The sequence below is a fragment of the Rhineura floridana genome, chromosome 21 (genome assembly GCF_030035675.1).
Source record: "Rhineura floridana isolate rRhiFlo1 chromosome 21, rRhiFlo1.hap2, whole genome shotgun sequence".
In the NCBI taxonomy this organism is placed as follows: domain Eukaryota; kingdom Metazoa; phylum Chordata; class Lepidosauria; order Squamata; family Rhineuridae; genus Rhineura; species Rhineura floridana.
In genome coordinates this window covers 5,121,218-5,143,352 of record NC_084500.1, presented here as the reverse complement: position 1 = coordinate 5,143,352, position 22,135 = coordinate 5,121,218, and the positions used below count along the sequence as shown (strand labels likewise).

General features: G+C 45.2%; 2 protein-coding genes across 3 annotated transcripts in view; one reads left to right on the top strand and one right to left on the bottom strand.

Moving 5' to 3' along the window:
- Window positions 1–22,135, top strand: part of LOC133374133 (ras GTPase-activating protein 4-like) — a 97,090-nt gene that overhangs the window by 37,366 nt on the left and 37,589 nt on the right. For both annotated transcript variants that reach the window (XM_061604645.1, XM_061604644.1), the window contains exons 2-5: window positions 7,011–7,067; window positions 7,260–7,373; window positions 10,773–10,834; window positions 13,195–13,324. In XM_061604645.1, coding sequence (XP_061460629.1) covers window positions 7,011–7,067; window positions 7,260–7,373; window positions 10,773–10,834; window positions 13,195–13,324 — 363 coding nt within the window. The remainder of the gene's footprint in view (window positions 1–7,010; window positions 7,068–7,259; window positions 7,374–10,772; window positions 10,835–13,194; window positions 13,325–22,135) is intronic.
- Window positions 3,854–4,458, bottom strand: LOC133374330 (polyhomeotic-like protein 3). Its single transcript, XM_061605085.1, has one exon. The coding sequence runs from the start codon at window positions 4,391–4,393 to the stop codon at window positions 3,854–3,856; it is 540 nt and encodes a 179-aa protein (XP_061461069.1). The 5' UTR covers window positions 4,394–4,458.

Genomic DNA, 22,135 nt, shown 5'->3' with positions numbered 1-22,135 from the left:
AGACAGATTGTGCAGGTGGTGGCATTGCCTGTACATGTGAGGTTGCCTTTATACTGACCCAGGCCAGGGTCCATCTAATTTTTGACTACAGAAATTCGGTTTAGTTTGCATTTCAGGCCGAATCTGTCAAATCATTTTCCAAAACAATATGAGGAGCAAAACACAGCTATCCTTCAAAATGCACACTTGTATGAGCCAGTGTGGTGTAGCTGTTAAGGTGTTGGACTACAACTTGGGAGACCAGGGTTCGAATCCCCGCATAGCCATGAAGCTCACTGGGTGACCTCGGGCCGGTCACTGCCTCTCAGCCTCATGAAAACCCTATTCATAGGGTCGCTGTAAGTCGGAATCGACTTAAAGGCAGTACATTTTATTTTTAAGAATTTTAGAATGCATTTTGCCAGCCATGGTCGTTTGGTTGGCAGTCTGCTGGGAGAGTGGAGCTCTAGCTCCGTGATCTGCACCACCGTCCAGTCACGATTTGCGATCGTGCTGCACGACCTGATGCAGGTGGGGATCATAGATTGGGAGCTCCACCTTCCCAGCCTCAGCTGCAGGGGCCCTCAGCCAGTGCCTAACTTGGCCACCCACTGGTGCCAGGCCTGCAAATAGCATTTGGGAAGGAACAACGTTAAGTTTGGCCAGATGCACGTACATATGTGCGCACCCTCCCCCCCGCTGAATATCAGATTTCCTTTTTCCTTAGATATGCTCTGAAATCATGAGATATTGGAATCCCATCTTGGCAGAGATTAGGGGTATTGTTGGGCTATGGTTTCCTGAAAAAAATTTTGGTCAGTGGTGGCTGATGCCTGTTGGGACTGGTGGGGCGGAAAGCAGGCTGCCCAAACATTAGGAACCAGAGCCAATGACAGCTCTGAGCCAATGTCTCCATCCCCCTGCTGAGTTCTGCAAAAGCGACACTGAGAGCAAGGATGGGGAAGCTGGCAGGCAGTTCTACCCCCTGGACTTGTAAGAAGGCAGGCAGGTGGGGGCTCATTGAGGACAGCCTGAGGTTGGTGGGGCAGTCCCCGTTTGCCCAAATGGATCGGCCTCCCCTGCCTTGGGAGTAATATTTTGTTATGTGAAAGCAATAGTACCTAGTGAAGATCTGGAAATGCCTACTTGCTTATTAACTGCCTGTATGATCATCTGTTAAGATTGCAGCACGGGGGGACCATCCTCAATTGATTTGTGGGTAGTAAGCACATGGGACATAGCCTATATGACTGTAATAGCGCAGTCCTAGCCATGTCTATTCAGAAGTATGCCCGATTGAATCCAGTGCGTCGTACTCCCAGATAAGTGGGATTAGGGTTGCAGCCTCAATGATAGACACAATGAGAGTTGGTAAAATTTATTTATTTATTTATTAGATTTATATCCCACCCTTCCTCCCAGTAGGAGCCCAGGGTGGCAGAATAAGGCAACCTGATAACAAGTTTATAAATGGACCCTTTTTATTTATTTATTTATTTATTGGAATAATAATGTTCAGGACATAATAAATCCAATACACTTTTAATCTTGATTTTCATTATGACAGGTGCAATATGTTAAGACAATACAAATGATGTATATACTAATTACATCATTTTAAGCAAGGCATCTCAGTTTATGCTTTCAGATTTAATATTTGTTTAACAATAATTTTAAAAATACAGGATTTCCAGTGCTGTAGAAACGTATGTCCTATTTTTCATTCAGTTTACTTAATTAAGACGTTGAGCGCCTTTCCTACAGTCTGGTCAGTGTAATCATTGGAGATTATATTTGTTGAAGGTGAAAACGAGTCAACAGAGAGAACCTTTGCTAAGCCTAGAAAATCCACAGTAAACCATTCCAAAAGGCTAAGGATTTAGCTGTAGCATGGTGTATACCTGAAAGCCACGTTCCAGGTGTCCTTGCAGCCACTATGTGGATGAACTACGAGGTTTTGAGCTCTCAAATTATCTTGCATTGTTGTGGGGGGGTTTTTTTTTGGGGGGGGAGCACAACATTATGGTTCCAAAGAGCCTGCCATCCAGTAGGAAAATGACCATTTTAGTTATTACATCTTTATATCCTATCTTTCCTCCAAGGATACATGGGTGCTTGTTTTCTGTGTTTATCCTCATGATGACCCTGTGAGGTGGGTTAGACTGCAAGTTAAGAAACAGGCTTTATATCGATGCAGGGATTTGAGCCCTCCAAATATTAAGGACTCTCGTTCCATCAGCCCCTGCCAGCATAGCCAGTGATCAGGGATGATGGGAGTTGTAGTTCACAACACCTGGAGGGTCTTCTTCTTGGCGTTCACTCGTAACCGAGTAAGATTGTCTTCCAAAATATAGACTTTAACAATGGATCCGTCTGAATCTGTATCCACTGCTGATGTACCAGACCATGACGTAGGGGCTTCTAGATTTCACAGTCCTGCCCCCGTCACCATTTGCCAATCGCCATGGGACTTTTGTTGTGGAAGACACCTGTGCGTGAATTTGTTTTATGTGGGGAGATCGGTGCACCACGATCAACACACAATCTTGACAGAAAATTTTATTTTTATTTATTTATTATATTTATTAGTCGCTTTCCCCCCCAAAAATGGAACTCAAAGCGCCTTCCAAAAAAAATTGTGCTCAGAGTGGCTTACAACAAAAGCAAACAATTACAAAAACAATTGCATAATAAAATAATACAACAGCAGTAATAAAGCAACAAATGTCACAGTTAATTTTAACTAACTACATTCACATAATTAACTAAATAAAATAAAATAAATAAATTGGGAGTAAAGGCAAGGATGTATTAAGAGTGGGTCTCCTGTCGCTGTTTCAGATCAGAGGCAGATTTTGTGTCTGAGCACAGTAGTCCTTGTGCTGCTGCAACAGCCGGCCTGAGAAGGACTACAGGACTCACAGTGGCCAGTGACAATGTGCCCGCCTGGAATGGTCTTTTCCTTGGATATCCAGGAAATGTAATGGCAGAACTGTGTGGCTTGTTCTAGTTCAGTACTTTTCATGCACAAAGTCTGGAAATGCCTGATTTGACTATGGTGGTGCATGCCTTAGTTACATCCCATTTCGACTACTGTAACGTGCTCTATGTGGGGCTGCCTTTGAAGACTGTTCGGAAACTTAAACTGGTGCAAAGAGCTGCAGCCAGAGTATTAACAGGGGCTGGTTACAGGGACCATACAATTCCCTTGTTACAACAGCTCCACTGGCTGCCAGTTTGTTTCCGGTCACAATTAAAAGTGCTGGTTTTGACCTATAAAGCCGTATATGGCCCAGGTCCAGGCTATTTCTCAGACCGTATCTCCTTATATGAGGCTGCCCGGGCCTCCAGATCTTCAGGAGAAGCCCTTCTCTCAGTCCCAATACCCTCGCAAGTGCGATTGGTGGGGACGCAAGATAGGCTTTCTCGGTGGCTGCTCCTAGGTTCTGGAACTCCCTTCCTAGGGAGGCACGAATGGCCCCCTCCTTGCCATCCTTCCGTCGGCAAGTAAAGACTTTTTTATTCCGACAGGCTTTTGGGATAGAAGGTGTTTAGGATTGGGCTTTACAAGGCTTGTTTTATTGTTTTATATTATTTGTATTATTTTAAATTGTTTTTAGATTTTTAAGTGCCTTTTACGGTTTTAAGGTTGTGCATAGTTTAATTGTATTTTAATTGTATGTTTTTCTATGTTTTTAACTACATGTAGTTCTATTTGTAAGCTGCCCTGAGTTCCAGTTTGGAAAAAGGGCGGGGTAAAAATAAAATTTCAATTCAGTTCAATTCAAAGTCTTCATATACAACTGACCCAGTGGAGGGACGCCTGGGATGCAGTTGCTACTGCTGCTGCTGCTACTAAAGCTGATGCACATCGCTACTTCAAGCAGGACAGACTCTGTATTGCCCATGGCATTTGAGCTCGGAGGTACATCTGAGCCTGGCTTGCAGTCAGAGGAGGAGAGGTGCTCCCTAACAGCATGCTACTAGTGTTGGAGGTCTGTGAACGGCTTATTAGCTGCGCAGGTGTAGGAGAAGCAGAGAGATTAATCGAGGTCTCTGACATGCTTGACTGCTGAGTGACACTGCCATTGGCGGATGCGCACTGCCTCCCACCTGACCGGTTTGCCTGTGGGACGCTGGCCAGGCTCTGGAACTGAGTGCTCCTCAAATGCTGCTGTTGCAAAGCAGAAGTTTGTAACATTAGATGCTGCTCTTGAGCTGCATGCATCTGCTGAAGGTACTGTGCTGCTGAGCTAGGGGGACGATGCAAGGCCTGCTGAATAACCTGCACAGCATGCCGATCTGCACCGCTATAAACAGATATCTGAGGTGGCTGTGTATGGGACGGGGAAGATGTGGTGGTGATGGTTGTTGTGCACGTAGAACATGTTGTTGTGCTCGGTTCACTTTCCATTGCTGTGAAATGATTCTTCTACCCGCTCGACGTACAAATCGTTCACTCCGCTTCCGCCATGTTCTCGCCTCCCTCCTTTGATCCAATAGCATGGGTACCATGACAATTGGAAGTCCTTTATCTGCTGCAGCCTTCGTCCGCCTTCACAGCTGTTGTAACATACACATTGTTATCCTCCGCCTGTTCTGCCGTTGAGGACTTTCTTGGATCGTTCTGTGTCTGGTTCCTCTCCCTTGACCTTACCACCATGGGTGACCCTGCTGTGAGTACATGACTCCCGACGGCATCGTTCACAGGGTTCATTGGAACACACAAGCCCACTCACCACTACAAGGTGACGATCCAGCGAGGGGACCTGGAGGGGACCGTGTTAGCTATCCATGTCCTACCTGAAGCGAGGGTTACCCCAAGGGACCATGTCACCCTTTTGCTCTTTGATGTGGCGACATTTGCTGAATTGCATGGTGCGATGTTTGCTGGGCTCTATGACTGCAGGCTGCAGGTGAATGGGCTATGTGCGTCTTCCTAAACGTACAGACCTCGGGAGGAGGGATAGAAAGTTCTGCCAATTTCGGTTCCCTCCTTTTCTCATTTTTCCAGTCTTAAATTCAGTTCTTCCTGTTTCTGCAGCAATTTGCAAATGTTTTATTTCTAAAAAAAAATCCTAATGAAAATCTTCACCATTTTAGTGTGAATTTCATTTCTGTATGCAGTTGAGACAGAGTTAAAAGGTACTATATATTAAGTACGCAGTTTTGACTAATGTAGACATTTCTGCAAGCCATTTCTTCTAATATAATGCACTTTTATATGTTATTTTCATATATGTATTCATTTTTATTCACACTTTCCCCTAATATATGCATTTTGTCAACGTTCTTTGGTTGGAGAACTGCATTGCAAAATTCGGCTATGTGCGAATTTCACAGTATGGCTGTTTTTCGGTTCCCATATTGTTTTGGAAAGTGCAAATGTGATAGAATCAGCTTTAAATGTGGACTGAATTGAATTTCTCCTACATCCCTAGGAGGAGTGGGTTAGGAGAAATTCACACTAAAATGCTGGAGAATTCTCAGAAGTTGGTTTTTTTTAAGAAAATCGCGAGTTGCTTCAGAAATGTGGAGAACTGAATATAAGATTTGAAAAACGAGAAACTGAGAGGCCCCAAACGGACAGATCTTTCCATCCCCGTAAGCTCCCAATATATCAGCTGAGGGTCTTCAGGGTACCTAATCGTGTGAGGCTCTTGATTGTACGTCTCTGCTTCAGTAAAGACTTTGAGTCGTGATTTTGTTTCGTGATTTTTTTCCACACAACCCCTGAAGAGGTGGTTGCTGGTGTACGCTACATTTCGGCAGTCTGTAGGGCCTGGTTCACGTGTTTGTGTCACTCGATGCCTGCACCATCAGAAAACAAATAAGTTCCAATTTCATCAGTAGGGTGGGAAAACCATGTTTGGAAAGACAGAGTGATGCTGCTTCCAGCTGGCCCGAGGCCCTTAGCATGGGAAGGAAAGCTGAGCTTTTACATTACATTTGACACAGGGGGGAAAGGTTTCTGGTGCACCTGCACCTTTAAATCACACCAGTACGCACTAGGAGATTAAAGCAATAGTTGGTCAATTGCACCTATTAAATTGCACCTATTTATTTATTATTATTTTTTATTTGTTTCATTTATAGACCTCCCATAGCGAATAGCTCTCTGGGCGGTGTACAAAAAGGTTAAAATACAAAATATGACAATAAAATCAAACTACACACAACAACGTTATAAACATTTAAACATTTAACATTTAACAGTTAAAATGCCTGGGAGCATAGCCAGGTCTTAACCTGGCGCCGGAAAGACAGCAGTGTAGGCGCCAGGCGTACATCTTCGGGGAGGCTGTTCCACAGTTCGGGGGCCACCACAGAAAAGGCCCTGGATCTAGTAACTATCCTCCGGGCTTCCCGATGAGTTGGTACCCGGAGGAGGGCCTTAGATGCTGAGCGAAGTGACCGGGTAGGTTCATAGCGGGAGAGGCGTTCCACAAGATATTGCGGTCCCACACCGTGTAAGGCTTTATAGGTCAAAACCAGCACCTTGAATCTACAGCCTTACAACTGTGCTTTTTTTCCTGGTAGAGTGTTATGAAATAGGATGTGATGGCCGTGTTGGAAATCTCTTAATTGTAGCAAAGTGAGTAAAGGCCAGACCTCACTGGCAGAGGACAGGCTTTGCATGCAGAAGGTTCCGGGTTCCACACCCAGCATCTCCAAGTAGGGCTGGGAAGGACCTCAGCCAGAGACCCAGGAGAGCCACTGCCAGTCAGCTTCCTATGCTCTGATTTAAGTTAGCCCTTTCTTTTTCAGAACCATGAGGACTAGAATCTTGCCTTATTTGCAGGAGGGAATGCAATAGGGCTTAGGTCGGATCCCTAGGATCTCCAGGTAAGGCTGGAAGGAACTTTGCCTGAAATCCTGGAGAGCGGCCGCTGGTCTGTGCTTGAAGGACCAATGGTCTGATTCAGCATAAGGCAGCTTTCTATCTTCAGTCTGTGGCTTGTGTCCTCAGGTAATCTGTATTTTACTATTTCCATGGATGATCTTATTTCTTTTTGTTTTTCTTCTTCCAGTACAGGTAGCAGTGACCCCTACTGTATCGTGAAGATTGACAATGAAGCCATTATCAGGTAAGGGGTGAGCATTTGAGCACCCAGTTTCCCCAGCACCACCACCATAATTGAGGAAAGGGCCCCAAATTTGGACGTCATCCAAAGACAAGTCCTATGGCTGGTCCCTTGTGTTTCAGATGGCATGTGATAGCATCTCATTTTATCAAACGTCGTTCTTTTTATCTCTCCCTTACTTTCCCTCATCCCCAGGACAGCCACAGTGTGGAAAACTCTGTTTCCTTTCTGGGGCGAAGAATATGAAGTCCACCTTCCACCCTCCTTCCACTGCGTGTCATTCTATGTGATGGACGAAGATGCACTGAGGTATGATGTCACTTTCAGAACTGAAATGAATGGTTCCTTCCCTCCCTCCCTTACATCGTAAAGCAGCACCGGTCAATTTTTCTTAAGTTACGTTTCTTTTTTTAAAAAAGTGTACGTCTGCAAAGGTTGGGTCTGCTGATACCGCCTTGTGGAGTGTGGCTGATGCCATTTTGACAATGAGGACATTCAACTTGTCAAGGATTATCAATACCTCAGCACAGTCATTAACCAAAAGGGAGACAATCGTCAAGAAATCAGAAGAAGGCTAGGACTGGGGAGGGCAGCTGTGAGAGTACTAGAAAGGTCCTCAAATGCAAAGATGTATCATTGAACACCAAAGTCAGGATCATTCAGACCATGCTATTCCCGACCTCTATGTATGGATGTGAAAGTTGGACAGTGAAAAAAGCAGATAAGAGAAAAATCAACTCATTTGAAATGTGGTGTTGGAGGAGAGCTTTGTGGATACCATGGACTGCAAAAAAGACAAATAATTGTGTGTTAGAACACATTAAAGCATAACTGTCACTAGAAGCTAAAATGATGAAACTGAGGTTATCATACTTTGGACACATAATGAGAAGACATGATTCACTAGAAAAGATAATAATGTTTGGAAAAACAGAAGGAAGTAGAAAAAGAGGAAGGCCAAACAAGAGATGGATTGATTCCATCAAGGAAGCCACAGACCTGAACTTACAAGATCTGAACAGGGTGGTTCACGACTGATGCTCTTGGAGGTCACTGATTCATAGGGTCACCATTAGCCATGGTTGACTTGGAGGCACATAACAACAACAAACACAAGCAGCGGGAGATTCCAACTCCTGTTGTCCCCCATCTAGCTTAGGCAACGCTCAGGGTTGTTGATGTAGTCCAACAGTATCTGGGGATCCAAGGGTGAAGAACATCCAACCTCTTGCAGTAATTTGGCTTCTAGTCCTAGGCTGTGTATACGCACCTGTTTACCCTGGATTTAATGCATTCCCACCACTGGTTTGGGAAGCTGAGTGCTCCTGACATTTGCTGGAATTCATATCTATTTCTTCTGAAATACTTCTTTTTGATGCAGTTTTCCCCAAAACCAGTTTCTGTCCAAATTGAGATGCAGTAATGGCCACCAACTTGGATGGCTTTAAAAGAAGATTAGACAAATTCATGGAGGACAGGGCTATCAATGGCTCTAGCCGTGATGGCTGTGCTCTGCCACCCTAGTCAGAGGCAGCATGCTTCTGAAAACCTGTTGCTGGAAGCCTCAGGAGGGGAGAGTGTTCTTGCACTTGGGTCCTGCTTGCGGGCTTCCCCCAGGCACCTGGTTGGCCACTGTGAGAACAGGATGCTGGACTAGATGGGCCACTGGCCTGATCCAGCAGGCTCTTCTTATGTTCTTAAAAGAATGGCCTAGTTGCATTTTTGAGCTGGTGATGTGTTCACAGCCTCACTGAGCTTGGGGCTGGTTGTTGGAGAAAACAGGAGGAGTTTTTATCATTATTATTTAGTAGGTTTACATGCTGTAGTTTCAAAACAGATGGCCAGCTGTTCTGTGGAGCTTCATTGGGATCTCTGTCCTCACCCCCCCAGAAATAGCCGATTTAGACTCCTAGAACAGTAGAGTTGGAAGGGACCTGTAAGGCCATCGAGTCCAACCCCTTGCTCAATGAAGGAATCCAACTTAAAGCATCTTTGACGGATGGCTATCCAGCTGCCTCTTGAATGCCTCCAGTGATGGAGAGCCAGAAGTTTTTCCTGATGTTCAGTTAAAATCTGTCTTCCTGCTACTTGAGCCCATTATTCCTTGTCCTGCACTCTGGGACAATCGAGAAGAGATCCCGGCACTCCTCTGTGTTACAACCTTTCAAGTCCTTGAAGAGTGCGGTCATATCTCCACTCAGTCTTCTTGAGGATCAACATGCCCAGTTCTTTCAGTCTCTCCTCACAGGGCTTTGTTTCCAATCCCCCTGATCATCCTCAAAGCCCTCCTCGGAAACCTGTTCCAGGTTTACGGAAACGCTGTCGTAGCTCAGTGGCAGAGCACCTGCCTTGCATGCAATAGGCCATAGGTTCAAGGTAAACTTGCAGAGCAAATGTCTAAAAAGAGGTGGTGAAGATACGAAAGCACCACAGCAGTAGATTAAAACCAGATTCAGATGAGATCATTGAATTATAGAAGTTTGAAGGTACCCCTGGAGATCATCCAGTCAACTCCCCTGTCCAATGCAGGTGTATTGCAACCACAGCATACCTGGAAGATGGGCAGCCCAGCCAGGCCGGGGCCCTTTTGTTGCCCGATTCGATGTACAGAATTGGCAATTGAAACACTAATTTTTTACCGTACCTGAGGGTCAGCTTAGGGGGTTCAGGGTGAATTGGGGAGTGGAGGACTGTTGCCACACACACACACATGGCATCTGCCGCCTGAGGCAGGCTCCTCAATCTGCCTCATGGGAGGGCTAGCCTTTTCTAAAATACCTGCAGTGACCGAGAATCTCACCACCTCCTGAGGCAGCCTCTCCCACTGCTGAGCCGCTCTTTCCATTTGGAGGATGACACATTTTAAGCACCCCTGGGGAAAGTTTTAAAAAGCTGTCTCTTCCTAGCGCTAAAGGACATGAGTAGGGTTAGGAGATCATTGCTCAGACGGTCCATCAGGAAGGATGTTGCATCAAATGCCCCTGGGTCTCAAGGAGAGAGATTTCCCTTCTCTTCCCCCATCACCTCCTATCTATTTTCAGTTCTAATCAAGATCTATATAGGGCAATACCTCAGTTGAAGCTCCTTTTAAGGAAGACTTTTTTTTAAGGTGAAACTGAGAAGCTTTGCTTTGCAATGGATAAACAAACCTGTGCTTTTGCTTTAAGGTGAAACTGACCGGCCTGTGCCTTTGTTTTGCTAGGGTGAAACTGACAAGCCTGTGTGTTTGCTTTCCATTAAAGAGATCTCTTGCTTTCTTCCAGAGGTGGGGAGGGAAAGATCCAATCAGAGCTTGGAAAAGTTACTTTTTTGAACTACAACACCCATCAGCCCAATCCAGTGGCCATGCTGGCTGGGGCTGATGGGAGTTGTAGTTCAAAAAAAGTAACTTTTCCAAGCTCTGGATCCAATATGATTTAGAGGAGGAGAAGGAAGGAGGGGGAGTGAGTGGGTGCTGGGTAGGCACCTTTTAAAGCCCCTGTTGAAGCTGCCCCCACTATCTATGAGTTGGTGTAGGAACCTCTCCCTATTCTTTCCACGTTATTCCTACCTCTGGTACCAAAGTTTCTGTTAAGGAAGTAGTGTCCAGGAATGCATCTACTTTGTTAACTGAGATATTACTGTAATCTGAAACGCCCTGGGATTATGCTCTCCTGTTTTTTGGATATCTCATTTATCTTGGTTTCCCCCTCCCCTTTCTTGCATCAGCCGAGATGACGTAATTGGGAAGGTCTGCATCACCCAAAGCCTGTTAGCCGAGCATCCCAAAGGTGAGCTTAGTCCCTCTGTTGGAAGACACATTTTAAAAATCACATTGAGTGAGTAAATGGAACAAATGCGGTGGGTGTTTTCTTGTTTTTTGTTTGGTCATCTTGCAAACCTAAACTTGGTGTGCTCCATTTCTTAATGCTCGTGGAGGTGATTCATTTCCCATTTGTAGGCAAACTTCCCTAATTTGCTCTAACTGAAACGCAGCCATCCTTTGAAATTTGCACATCTTCAAATTTTGCAATGCGATTCTCCAAGTAATGTGTACAACAGGGCATATACTGGGGTAAACATTTGCCTATAGATGCATATATTAGTGAAAATGGCATACAAAAATGCATTATCTTAGGGAAAATTGCTTTGCAAAAATGTGTTAGGAGAAATTTGGACTAAAATGCTGAAGAATTTTCATAAGCTTTTTTTAAAAAAAAACAAATTGCAAATTGCTATAGAAGGGTGGAGCCCTGGATTTAAGATTGGAAAAATGTGAGAGAAGCCGAAAATTGTCAGACTCGTCCAACCCTGTCTTATGCAAGCTGTCATAACTGGTGTTCATGATCAGCTGCAGAGTGAAAAGTAAAATAAAAAATTGTGCCAATGGAATGCAGATATGTAAATATTCCCAATTTGCTTCCTTGATCCCTCACACAGACTGCTTTTTATCCATGTGATTCCAGAGCCAGCTACTACTCCCCTTAATCCTTATAGGTCCATTTTTATTTCTCTGTGTGTTTTCATCGTGGTTCTGGACCAGAACCAAAGAACAGGTTTTCGGGGACCGGCGAGAGGCTCTTCCAGCTGGATCTCCCACTTCCACCCACGCTGTGTCCTTATCAGGCTGTTTTGCTAGACAGGAGCAAAGCCGGGACGTGAGCTGCTTGCTCAAGGACCAGGGGGACGTCTTGGGAAGGGCTGTGACTCATCCTTGGAGTGGAGGGGAGAAGGGATGTGTCTGAGAAAACTCCCCCCTCTGCCGCTCAAAGCCACCATTGGCATGTTTTTGCCCAGTGCTTAAAGCTCTTCCCAGACTCAAAGGTTGTTTACCAGAGCTTTTCTTGAATCCCTTGAGCTGACTGTGTGCGCATAGCACTGTTTCTATGTAGCTGTGCAGCCTGGTCCAGGAGCTCAGCTAGGCAGATTGTTCCTCTCAGGAAGATAGCAGAGGCCCTCCAACATTTTGCAGAGATAAGGGTGCACTTGCAACGTCTCAGTTCTGCTACAAAGGATCACTCTGTGAATCCATTATCATTCATTATTATTTAAATGAAAGTATTCGTGCACCCCTTTTAACCGAAAGAGACCGCAAAGCCATTTGCAAGGAAATCAAACAACATCATTAAACAATGCAGTGTATCAGCCTACAGTGTATCAGTCTTTGCCAACCTGGTGCCCCCCAGATGTTTTGGACTACAGTTCCTATCAGCCCCAGCCGTCAAGACTGTGCTGGTCGGGCTAATGGAAGTTGTAGCCCAAAACATCTAGAGCAGTGGCTGCATAACATTTTCCCCTCGTGGACCACTTGAAAATTGCTGAGAGTCTTGGGGGATCCCACTTAAGTGATTTCTCTACCATTTGTGGCACTCGTAATGTGCTGTGCTAGATGCTGTATGGTTTTTATTGAGTTTTAGTGGCTTCTTTTGTTTCTTATAGTGTATTTTATTCCACAGAATGTTCAGATTGAATTATAATAAAATGTACTGTAACAAATAAAAGAAGCAATAAATTCACAACTAATATCAGTGTAAATAATGCAATGGATGTGCCGTCTCCCGTCTTCAACCACAAATTGACAAACACGCCGGAGACCACCTGAATGAAGCTCATGGGCCACTTGGCGGTCCATGGACTGGTTTGGGAACCCCTGATCTGGGAGGTATCAGGTTAGCAAACACTGCAGTATATAAGACAGATAACATCAAAATCCATAAAATAGGATTCTGTTACTGACTCTTCCCCCTCTGTAGCTAACGAGAGAGTGAGGGAGTTTTGCCTAAAGTGCTTTTGTTTGCCGCCCTGGGCTCCTGCTAGGAGGAAGGGTGGGATATAAATAAATAAATAAATAAATAAATAAATAAATAAATAAATAAATAAAATAAAGCCCCCTAGTTCTTTCCTGGCTTAGGCAAGTCTAGAACAAGGACTCCCCAGTACACTTTCTGGTTTGTTTCAATAAATGGGATGGAAAGGTTAAAGACAAGATTTCTAGGGATTCAAAGAGTCTGGGGAAACTCCAAAATCAGAATGAAATGTCAAGGAAGTGTTGACAGTCTTCATCTTGTCTGACCTTCTGCCATCCCTGTAGGGTAGGACACTGTTGTCTCGATAATCTCATTATTCTGCCTTCCCACATCTCTGTTCCCAGGCTACAATGGCTGGCTGAACCTCACTGAAATTGACCCAGACAAGGAAGTTCAGGGGGAAATCCATCTCCGGATTGAGATTGTTGAGGGCGGCGCTGTGAGGAAGCTGTGCTGCACTCTGTTTGATGCCAGGTAAGGCTGGACTGATTTTAAACGGCCTCTGGAAGCTGCCAGTTAGACCCTCTGTGATCTGGGCAAGGAGGAAGAAGGAGGTGGTGCAGAGAGAGAGAAAAGGAGTGGGGCATTGAGAGTGGGAGACAGAGAAGGGGTGGTGGCAGAGGGAGAGGGAGAGAGAGAGAAGGGGTTGCACAATGAGAAGAGGAGAGAGAGAAGGATTGCCCTGCTCACTTTTCGCTGTGGCCCTGCCCATCCCAGTCATGCAGCCCCCAGCAGATTACCCCTAGGGGAATGTGGCCCTCGGCAGACAAAAGGGTGCCCCCCTCTGATGCTGGGAGGCAACCCTGAATGTTTATTTGCCTGTCTGAAAAAGAGGCCAGAGAAGAATAAGAGAAATGAGACAAGACCAAAAGCAAGAGGGAAATTGAGGTGAAATGGGGTCTAAGAGCCAGATCGTCTCTGTAGGCTTCTTTAATAAGGAGAAGCATTGCTTTGTTGTTGCTGTTGTTATATGCCTTCAAGTCAATTATGACTTATGGCGACCCTATGAATCAGAGACCTCCAAGAGCATCTGTCATGAACCGCCCTGTTCAGATCTTGTAAGTTCAGGTCTGTGGCTTCCTTGATGGAGTCAATCCATCTCTTGTTTGGCCTTCCTCTTTTTCTACTCCCTTCTGTTTTTCCCAGCATTATTGTCTTTTCTAGTGAATTGTGTCTTCTCATTATGTGTCTAAAAGTATGACGACCTCAGTTTCCTCATTTTAGTTTCTAATGATAGCTCTGGTTTAATTTGTTCTAACACCCAATTATTTGTCTTCTTCGCAGTCCGTGGTATGCACAAAGCTCTCTTCCAACACCACATTTCAAATTTGTTGATTTTTCTCTTATCTGCCTTTTTCACTGTCCAACTTTCACATCCATACACAGAGATCAGGAATACCATGGTCTGAATGATCCTGACTTTGGTGTTCAGTGATACATCTTTGCATTTGAGGACCTTTTCTAGTTCTCTCACAGCTGCCCTCCCCAGTCCTAGCCTTCTTCTGATTTCTTGACTATTGTCTCTTTTGGTTAATGACTGTGCCGAAGTATTGATAATCCTTGACAAGTTCAATGTCCTCATTGTCAACTTTCAAGTTACATAAATCTTCTATTGTCATTACTTTAGTCTTTTTGACGTTCACCTGTAGTCCTGCTTTTGTGCTTTCCTCTTTAACTTTCATTGCTAGATGAGGCCAAAGACCCATCTAGTCCAATCTCCTCTTTAAAACAATGGCCAGTGAGATGGTAGTTAGTTTATTCAATTTATGTGTTGCTGTACATGAGTTCCGGAGGAATTTATAGAGGCAGATTGCCTTGAATATAGGAGTTCCATTTAGCTGTCACTTAAAGCCCTCTAAACTGGCCTTTGCCAACCTTGTGTCCTTCAGATGTTTAGGACTATAACTCCCAACAGCCCCCGCTAATTGAAAACATCTGGAGGGCAAGGAGGTTGGCAAAAGCTGATCAAAACCCATTTCTGTTACAACTTCTTGTGGCAGTGAATTCTCCACATCTTCATTGTGATGATCTGCGTCTGATTAAGAGCTGAAATAAATACCTGGATAGAATCATAGAGTTGGAAGGGGCCTTGTAGGCCATCGAGTCCAACCCCCTGCTCACAGCAGGAAATCCACAGCTAGAGCATCTCCCGCAGATAGCTGTCCAGCCTCTGCTTGAAGACATCCAGCGAAGAGGATCCCACCACCTCCCTAGGCAGTCGGTTCCATTGCTGAACTGCCCTTACTGTCAAGAAGTTCCTTCTAATGTCCAATCTGAATCTACGCTCCTGCAACTTAAAACCATTAGACCTAGTCCTACCCTCTGGGGCAGCAGAGAACAAATCTGTACCCTCCTCTATGTGACAGCCCTTCAGGTACTTAAACAGTGCAATCATGTCACCCCTCAGCCTTCTCTTCACCAGACTGAACATGCCAAGTTCCTTCAACCTTTCCTCATAAGACTTGTTCTCCATACCGGCTATCATCCTCGTCGCCCTCTTCTGAACCCGCTCTAACTTGTCTATATCTTTCTTAAAATGAGGCGCCCAGAACTGAACGCAGTATTCCAGATGAGGCCTGACTAATGCAGAATATAGTGGGACTATTACTTCCCTCGACCTGGAAACTATAGCTCTGTTTATGCAGCCCAAAACTGCGTTTGCCTTTTTTGCCGCAGCATCACACTGCTGGGTCATGTTCAACTTGCGGTCCACTACAATTCCAAGGTCCTTCTCACACGCACTACTGCTAAGCCGGGTGTTTCCCATGCTGTACCCGTGCATTTTGTTTTTGTGGCCTAAATGCAGAATCTTGCATTTGTCTTTATTGAATGTCATTTTATTAATTTCAGCCCAATTTTCTAGTCTATCCAGGTCCCTTTGGATTTTATTCCTGTCTTCCATTGTGTTAGCTATCCCTCCCAGTTTCGTATCATCGGCAAACTTCATAAGGCTTCCCTCCACTCCATCATCTAAGTCATTGATAAAAATATTGAAGAGTATCGGCCCCAGGACAGAACCCTGTGGCACTCCACTCGAGACCTCCTTCCAGTCCGAAGCAGAGCCACCGACGACCACTCTTTGAGTACGGTTTTCCAACCAGTTGTGAATCCACCTGACAGTATTTCCATGTAGTCCGCATTTGACGAGTTTGCTAATCAAAAGTCGTGGGGGACTTTGTCAAACGCCTTGCTGAAATCTAGATAGATGACATCTACAGCATTTCCACCATCTACTAAGCTAGTGACCTGATCAAAAAAAGAGATGAGATTAGTTTGACAGGATTTTTTCTTGACAAACCCATGCTGGCTCCTTCTAATCACAGCATTGTCATCTAGATAGTTGCCAATGGACTCTTTTATTATCTGTTCTAACATCTTTCCCGGTATTGAAGTCAGACTGACCGGCCTGTAATTCCCTGGATCTTCTTTTTTACCCTTTTTAAACAGCGGGACGATGTTTGGCCGTCTCCAATCCTCCGGCACCGCTCCCATTCTCCAGGATTTCTCAAAGATGATGGCAAGAGGTTCTGAGAGTACATCCACAAGTTCCTTCAATACTCTGGGATGCAATTCATCAGGCCCTGGAGATTTGAACTCATTTAGGTTAACTAGGTATTTCCTGACTATTTCCTTATCAATCTCGAACTGCAATCCCGACCCCTTACTGAGATTGCTACCGATGCAAGGTTGCACACTGTTCCCTTTTTGGGAGAAAACGGAGGCAAAATAGGCGTTGAGCAGTTCTGCTTTTTCCTCGTTATCTGTCAACATTTTGCCATCCTCATTGAGCAGCAGTCCCACCATTTCCTTGGTCTTTCTCTTGCTTCGAACATATCTGAAAAACCCCTTTTTGTTGTTCCTCGCTTCCCTCGCCAGCCTCAGCTCGTTCTGGGTTTTAGCTTTCCTTACGCTATTCCTGCAAGCCCGAGCCGCTCGTCGGTACTCTTCCTTGGTGATGCGTCCTTCCTTCCATTCTTTATACATGCTCTTTTTTACTTTTACCTCCTCCACCAGTCTTCCGTGTAGCCACATTGGCTTTTTCCGATGTCTTCCATTTTTCTTCCTCTTTGGAATTGTTTGCGATTGCACTTTTTGTAATACGTTCTTCATGAACTCCCACGCTTCTTGGGCTCCTTTTTTCTTTAGTCTATCTAGCCACGGGATCCTACCCATCATTTCCCTGAGCTTGCTAAAAACGGCTTTCCTGAAATCCAAGGTCCATGTTTGACTATATTCTTCTTTGGCTTTCCCCAGAATCCCGAATTCCAGCATTATGTGGTCACTTTCCCCCAAGGTACCGACTGCTTTAATTCCCGTGACCAATTCGTCCGTGTTAGTTAAGATCAGGTCCAGGATTGCCGATCCCCTTGTTCCTTCTACTTTTTGAAAGAGGAAATTATCAGGATGAAAATAATTCTCTTCCCAACCAATTCTTCAAGCTGTGCATTTCAACTGGGGAGCCTGTGATCCTCCACAGGTTGTTGGACTAGTGGTATATATGATTACGCATGGCATGGAGAAGCTAAATCAGGACTTTTTCCCCCTCTTTCATAATCCTAGAACCCATTGGGATCATCCAATGAAGCTGAAAGGTGGGAGATTCTGCACAGACAAAATGAATGTTGGGTTTTTGACTCCAAGGTGATTCTGGGTGTCCCTGCTCTGCCCTGAAGTGATCCAGAGCTACCCTGACCCACCCTGTGCCCACACAAATTGTCCCAAGGCACCCTAATTTGGATGGATCATTTACTCAGCCCTGGTATCAGGTACGCATGGAATCAAGGCAGAGCAACAGAGATTTCAGCACCAGGGATAGCTCTGAGCGAGCAACTCTGTGGTCACAGAACCATGGAGAGCTCCGGGTGAGTCTCTTGCTCCCCTAAAGGCTAGAGGTGAACTGAGGCCTTTTGAAACTCTTCATTCACAGTCCACCTTCCCCAGGTTCCACCCCCTTGGACTGAAAACTGTGGGGCGTTAAAAAGGCCACCACCCCCAGCCTGAAGATGGCAGCATCTCCCCCTTTCTGTGGCCTTGTGCCCGGCATGCGCCTTGTGCCATCACTCAGGTGTTGTCACATGGGAGGCATTTAAATCCTCTGGCGAGTCAGGTTGAAGGGAACATCACCTGTAAGGGTCCCAGCTCACGCCCTGCAGGCTCGGAAGTTCCCTGAAATGGCATCCTTGGGCACTGTGGACACCAGACCACAAGCCTCAGGAGGCTGGTCCTCTTCTCTACCTGGATAAAGCCAGCTCCTCCTCTGACCTCAAGGTCAGGGGCCATGCCAGGCCACCTCCCTGCTTTAAAAAAAGCCATGTTCCCAACTTCACACTCTCCCTTTTAGAGCCACGTAGAAGCCTGGAAGAATAAAAGCATTTACAAGCGCAACAAAAGCAAGCAGGAACAGCCGAAGAAAATCTCATTAAGGTGGAATGCTTTTTGTGGCTCGGCGGCTCCCTGCAGCAGGAACCCTCAATTTCCATAAAAGCATTATCTCCGCCTCCTCAATGAATTGGCAACCTTCCATTATAAGTTTAGCACAGTGCAGTGCAAACCTGGGGTGTTTTACACCAATGCTTTTGAAAGCTTTCAAATATCTCAGGATTGCTTAACAGAAAAAGGCTACCCGCAAAACATCCCACTGTCACGAAACACGGTGAATGTCGGAAGATTCAGGACAGACCAAAGAAAGGACTTCGGCATGCAGCGCATAGTCACGCCAGGGCGTTCGCTCACACAGGAGGCAGTGACAACCACTGGATGCCTTTAAAAGAAAAGTAGAACAATTCTGCCTCCACACTCAGAGGTGAGATGCTTCTGAATACCAGTTGCTGGCATCTGCAGGAGGGGAGAGTGCTCTTGTGCGCAGGTCCTGCTTGAGGGCTTCCCACGGGCATCTGGTTGGCCACTGTGACAACGGGATGCTGGCCTAGATGGGCCATTGGGCCTGATCCAAGCAGGCTCTTCACACGTATTCACAGGGCTAGAAAGTGTGCCTGCATTTTGTTAACATTTGCATGGGCTATGCTTTTTATCCCCTCGTGCTTCTCCCTCTCTTGAGGTAGGAGACAGGATTTTGCTGTCAAACCCATTACTACCTTAGACAAACTCACACATATTCAGACTGAGAAAGTGCTTCTTCAAACAGTGCATAGCCAGACTGTGGAATTCGCTTCCACAAGATGCAGTGATGGTCACCAACTTGAAAGACTTTAAAAGAGGGCTCAACAAATTTGTCGGGGGACAAGTCTATTGATAGCTACTAGTCCTCATGACTATGTACTACCTCCAGTGTCTGGGCAGGGTGCCTCTGAGTATCAGTTACTGGGAATCACGAGGGATGAGAGTGTTGTTGTACTGCTTGTGGGCTTCCCAGAGATCTCATCACCCACAGACGTGGGGAAACCATGTGCTTTGAGTTTATGGTGTGTAAACAACCCGAGTCAGGCCATTGGCTCTACTAGTCAGTGTTGTCTACACTGACTGGCAGCGACTGTGTATGGTTTGAGCAGGGAGTCCCCCAAGGAATTGTAGTTTACGCCCTCAGAGCTACAGTTTCCAGCAGCCTTAACAAAGGCAGTGTGGCTGTGTGGTTAGAGCGTTGGACTAGGGCCCAGGAGACCAGGGTTCAAATCCCCACTCGGCCATGAAGCTCACCGGGTGTCCTTGGGCCAGTCACTGTCTCTCGCAGCCTAACCTACCTCACAGGGTTGTTGTGAGGATGAAACAGGGAGGGAGAGAAACATGTGGGCCACCTTGAGCTCCTTTGAGGAAAGGTGGGATATAAATGCAACAACAATAAACAGCAAGTGACAGTTGCCGGGATTCTTTGGGGAAACTCATCGGGCCATTGGCTCTACTAGCTCAGCGTTGTCTCCACTGACTGGCAGCAGCTCTCTAGGGTTTCTCTCACAGAGATCCCATTGGGGATTGAACCTGGGACGTTCGTCATGCAAGGCAGATGCTCCACCACTGAGCTATGCAGCCCTTCTGACTGAAGATGCTGGGCTGGTCTGAGCGGCTGCGGAGCGGTGTGGAATCTGCCCCTCCCTCCTCTGTGGGAGTCCCATTCGCTCCACAGTCCCCTTGCTCTGTTGCTCTCAGCCTTTCAGTTGCAACTCGCCACAGAGGAGGAGGAGGAGGATCAGCCGGGCCCTTTGACAGGGAACGTTCGGAGCCGTCTCTAATTACAAGTGCCCTTAATCAAAAGGGATTGGCTGACTGGCGGCAAGGCATGAACTGTGCTGTTCCTTTCAAAAGAACAAAAGGATGAAAAGGATGGGTCAGATCAACAATCTGTCTAGCTTATTAATAAAAATTATTAATAATTGTAACCCATGGCATTTTTGAGTGCTTCACAAAGTGCTTCGCATCAATGATCTTGCCCTAGAGCTGGCATACTGCTGCAGATAGGCACGAGGGGGAGGGGGAGAAATTTGAGTCCTTTTGCATTTAAAGGTGGACTGCCCAGATCCACACTTTCTGAAGCAATGGGCGAACTGAAACACAGCCATCCTCCGAAATTCACACTTTTCCTAATTTTGCCATGCAGTTCTCCAGCCAGCTCATGTGTCCAAAAATGCATATACTAGCCCCGGGGTTCCCAAGCTGTGGCCCGTGGGCCACCAGTGGTCCGTAAGCTTCGTTCAGGTGGTCCGTGGCATGTCCACATTGAAGATTCATGTTGAATCTTTTAATTGTATTTTTGTTGCTTTTATTATTTCTTGTATTGTATTTTACTGTATTCACAATTTGAACTCGATGGAATTCAAATAGTAATATTTTAACAATACAGTATCAGAAATGAAAGAAGCAATGAAATTGCAATTAAAAATCATACAGCATGTAGCACAGTGGATTACAATAATTAAGTGGTCCACCAAGACCCTTGGCAGTTTTCAAGTGGTCTGTGGGTAAAGAAGTTTGGGAATCACTGTACTAGGAGGAAATGTGGATAAAATGCAAATGTTAGCAAAAATATCATACAAAACTGCATTAGGGGAAATTCCTTTGCAGGTGTGTATGTAAGGTGGAATCGCATAGAAAAATGTGTTTATTAGGAGAATGGTTGGATGGCTGATATTTGTTAATGAGCAACCTGAAGAAAGCCCAAGAAATATACATGAGTGAGCATTAGAAATATCTACAGGTTTATTGTACATGCACGAGAACTATGTGGATAACATAGGTCAGCTCAAGATATTTATACAGCCAAACCAAATGATTTATCTCTGGCAACAACAATGAGATTTATACATTTATGGACCACTGAGAAAGACCCCTTGTGGGTTGAAATGTATCTGTTTTCTGTATTATTGTTGGTCACATGACGTTGATGTTCAGACTATTGGGAGGAAAGCACCAACACAGGTTACAGGTGACCTGAACCAGTGTGTGTGTGTGGGAGCAGGGGGATAGACAGAAAGGCAATCTATTCTTCACTCTGCTTATTCCTCCTCTACAGTATTTGTTTCTTTTGTAGGCTTTGCTGCTCCCCTCCTCCCTTCTCTTCCTGTCTTTCTTAGTTAGCAATGAGTGCAGGCCACATGGATGCTTCAGCTTGTATTACTTTCCCTTTTGTAGTAATAAACAGAGCTTGGAAAAGTTACTTTTTAAAACTACAACTCCCATCAGCCCCAGCCAGCATGGCCACTGGATTGGGCTGATGGGAGTTGTAGTTCAAAAAAAGTAACTTTTCCAAGCTCTGGTAATAAACCTTACATTTCTTGATTCTTTCAACTTCCAGTCTCAACAGACCAGTTATTTCTGCACTCCCCTGCAATATATAAACATATATACCAAAAACTGTTACAGCAACATTGCTTTATATTGTTGTGTTCATAATGATAGCATTTTAGAAACGTTATTATGTATGTTGGAAAGATTAGAGTTGCATTAGATTTTTCATGCATATTTTAGCAGCAATTCACATATATTTTTACTCCTACCCAATTTTGTGGTTTATTCTATTAGGAGGATTTCACACTAAAGCGCTGATGGATTTCCATGAGAATATCTTTCGAAAAAACAAATTGCTGCAGAAATGTGTAGAATTGAATTTAAGATTGGAAAAATGACAAACTGACAGGTCCACCCATTCTTAGGAGCAGCAAAGGACTGGGCTATGAATCAGGAGGTGCCCATCTCACTTCTGCCATGATCTCTCTAGCTGAGAGGTTCCCAAACTGTGGTGGTCCACCAGCTTCATTCAGGTGGTCTGCAGCATATCTGTGAATTTGTGGTTGAAGGCGGGAGATGGCACATGAATCACATGAAATACTCATGTTC

Coding starts and splice junctions, on each gene's coding strand:
- LOC133374330 (XM_061605085.1), bottom strand. CDS start 4,393: ATGGAAAGTGAACCGAGCACAACAACATGTTCTACGTGCACAACAACC.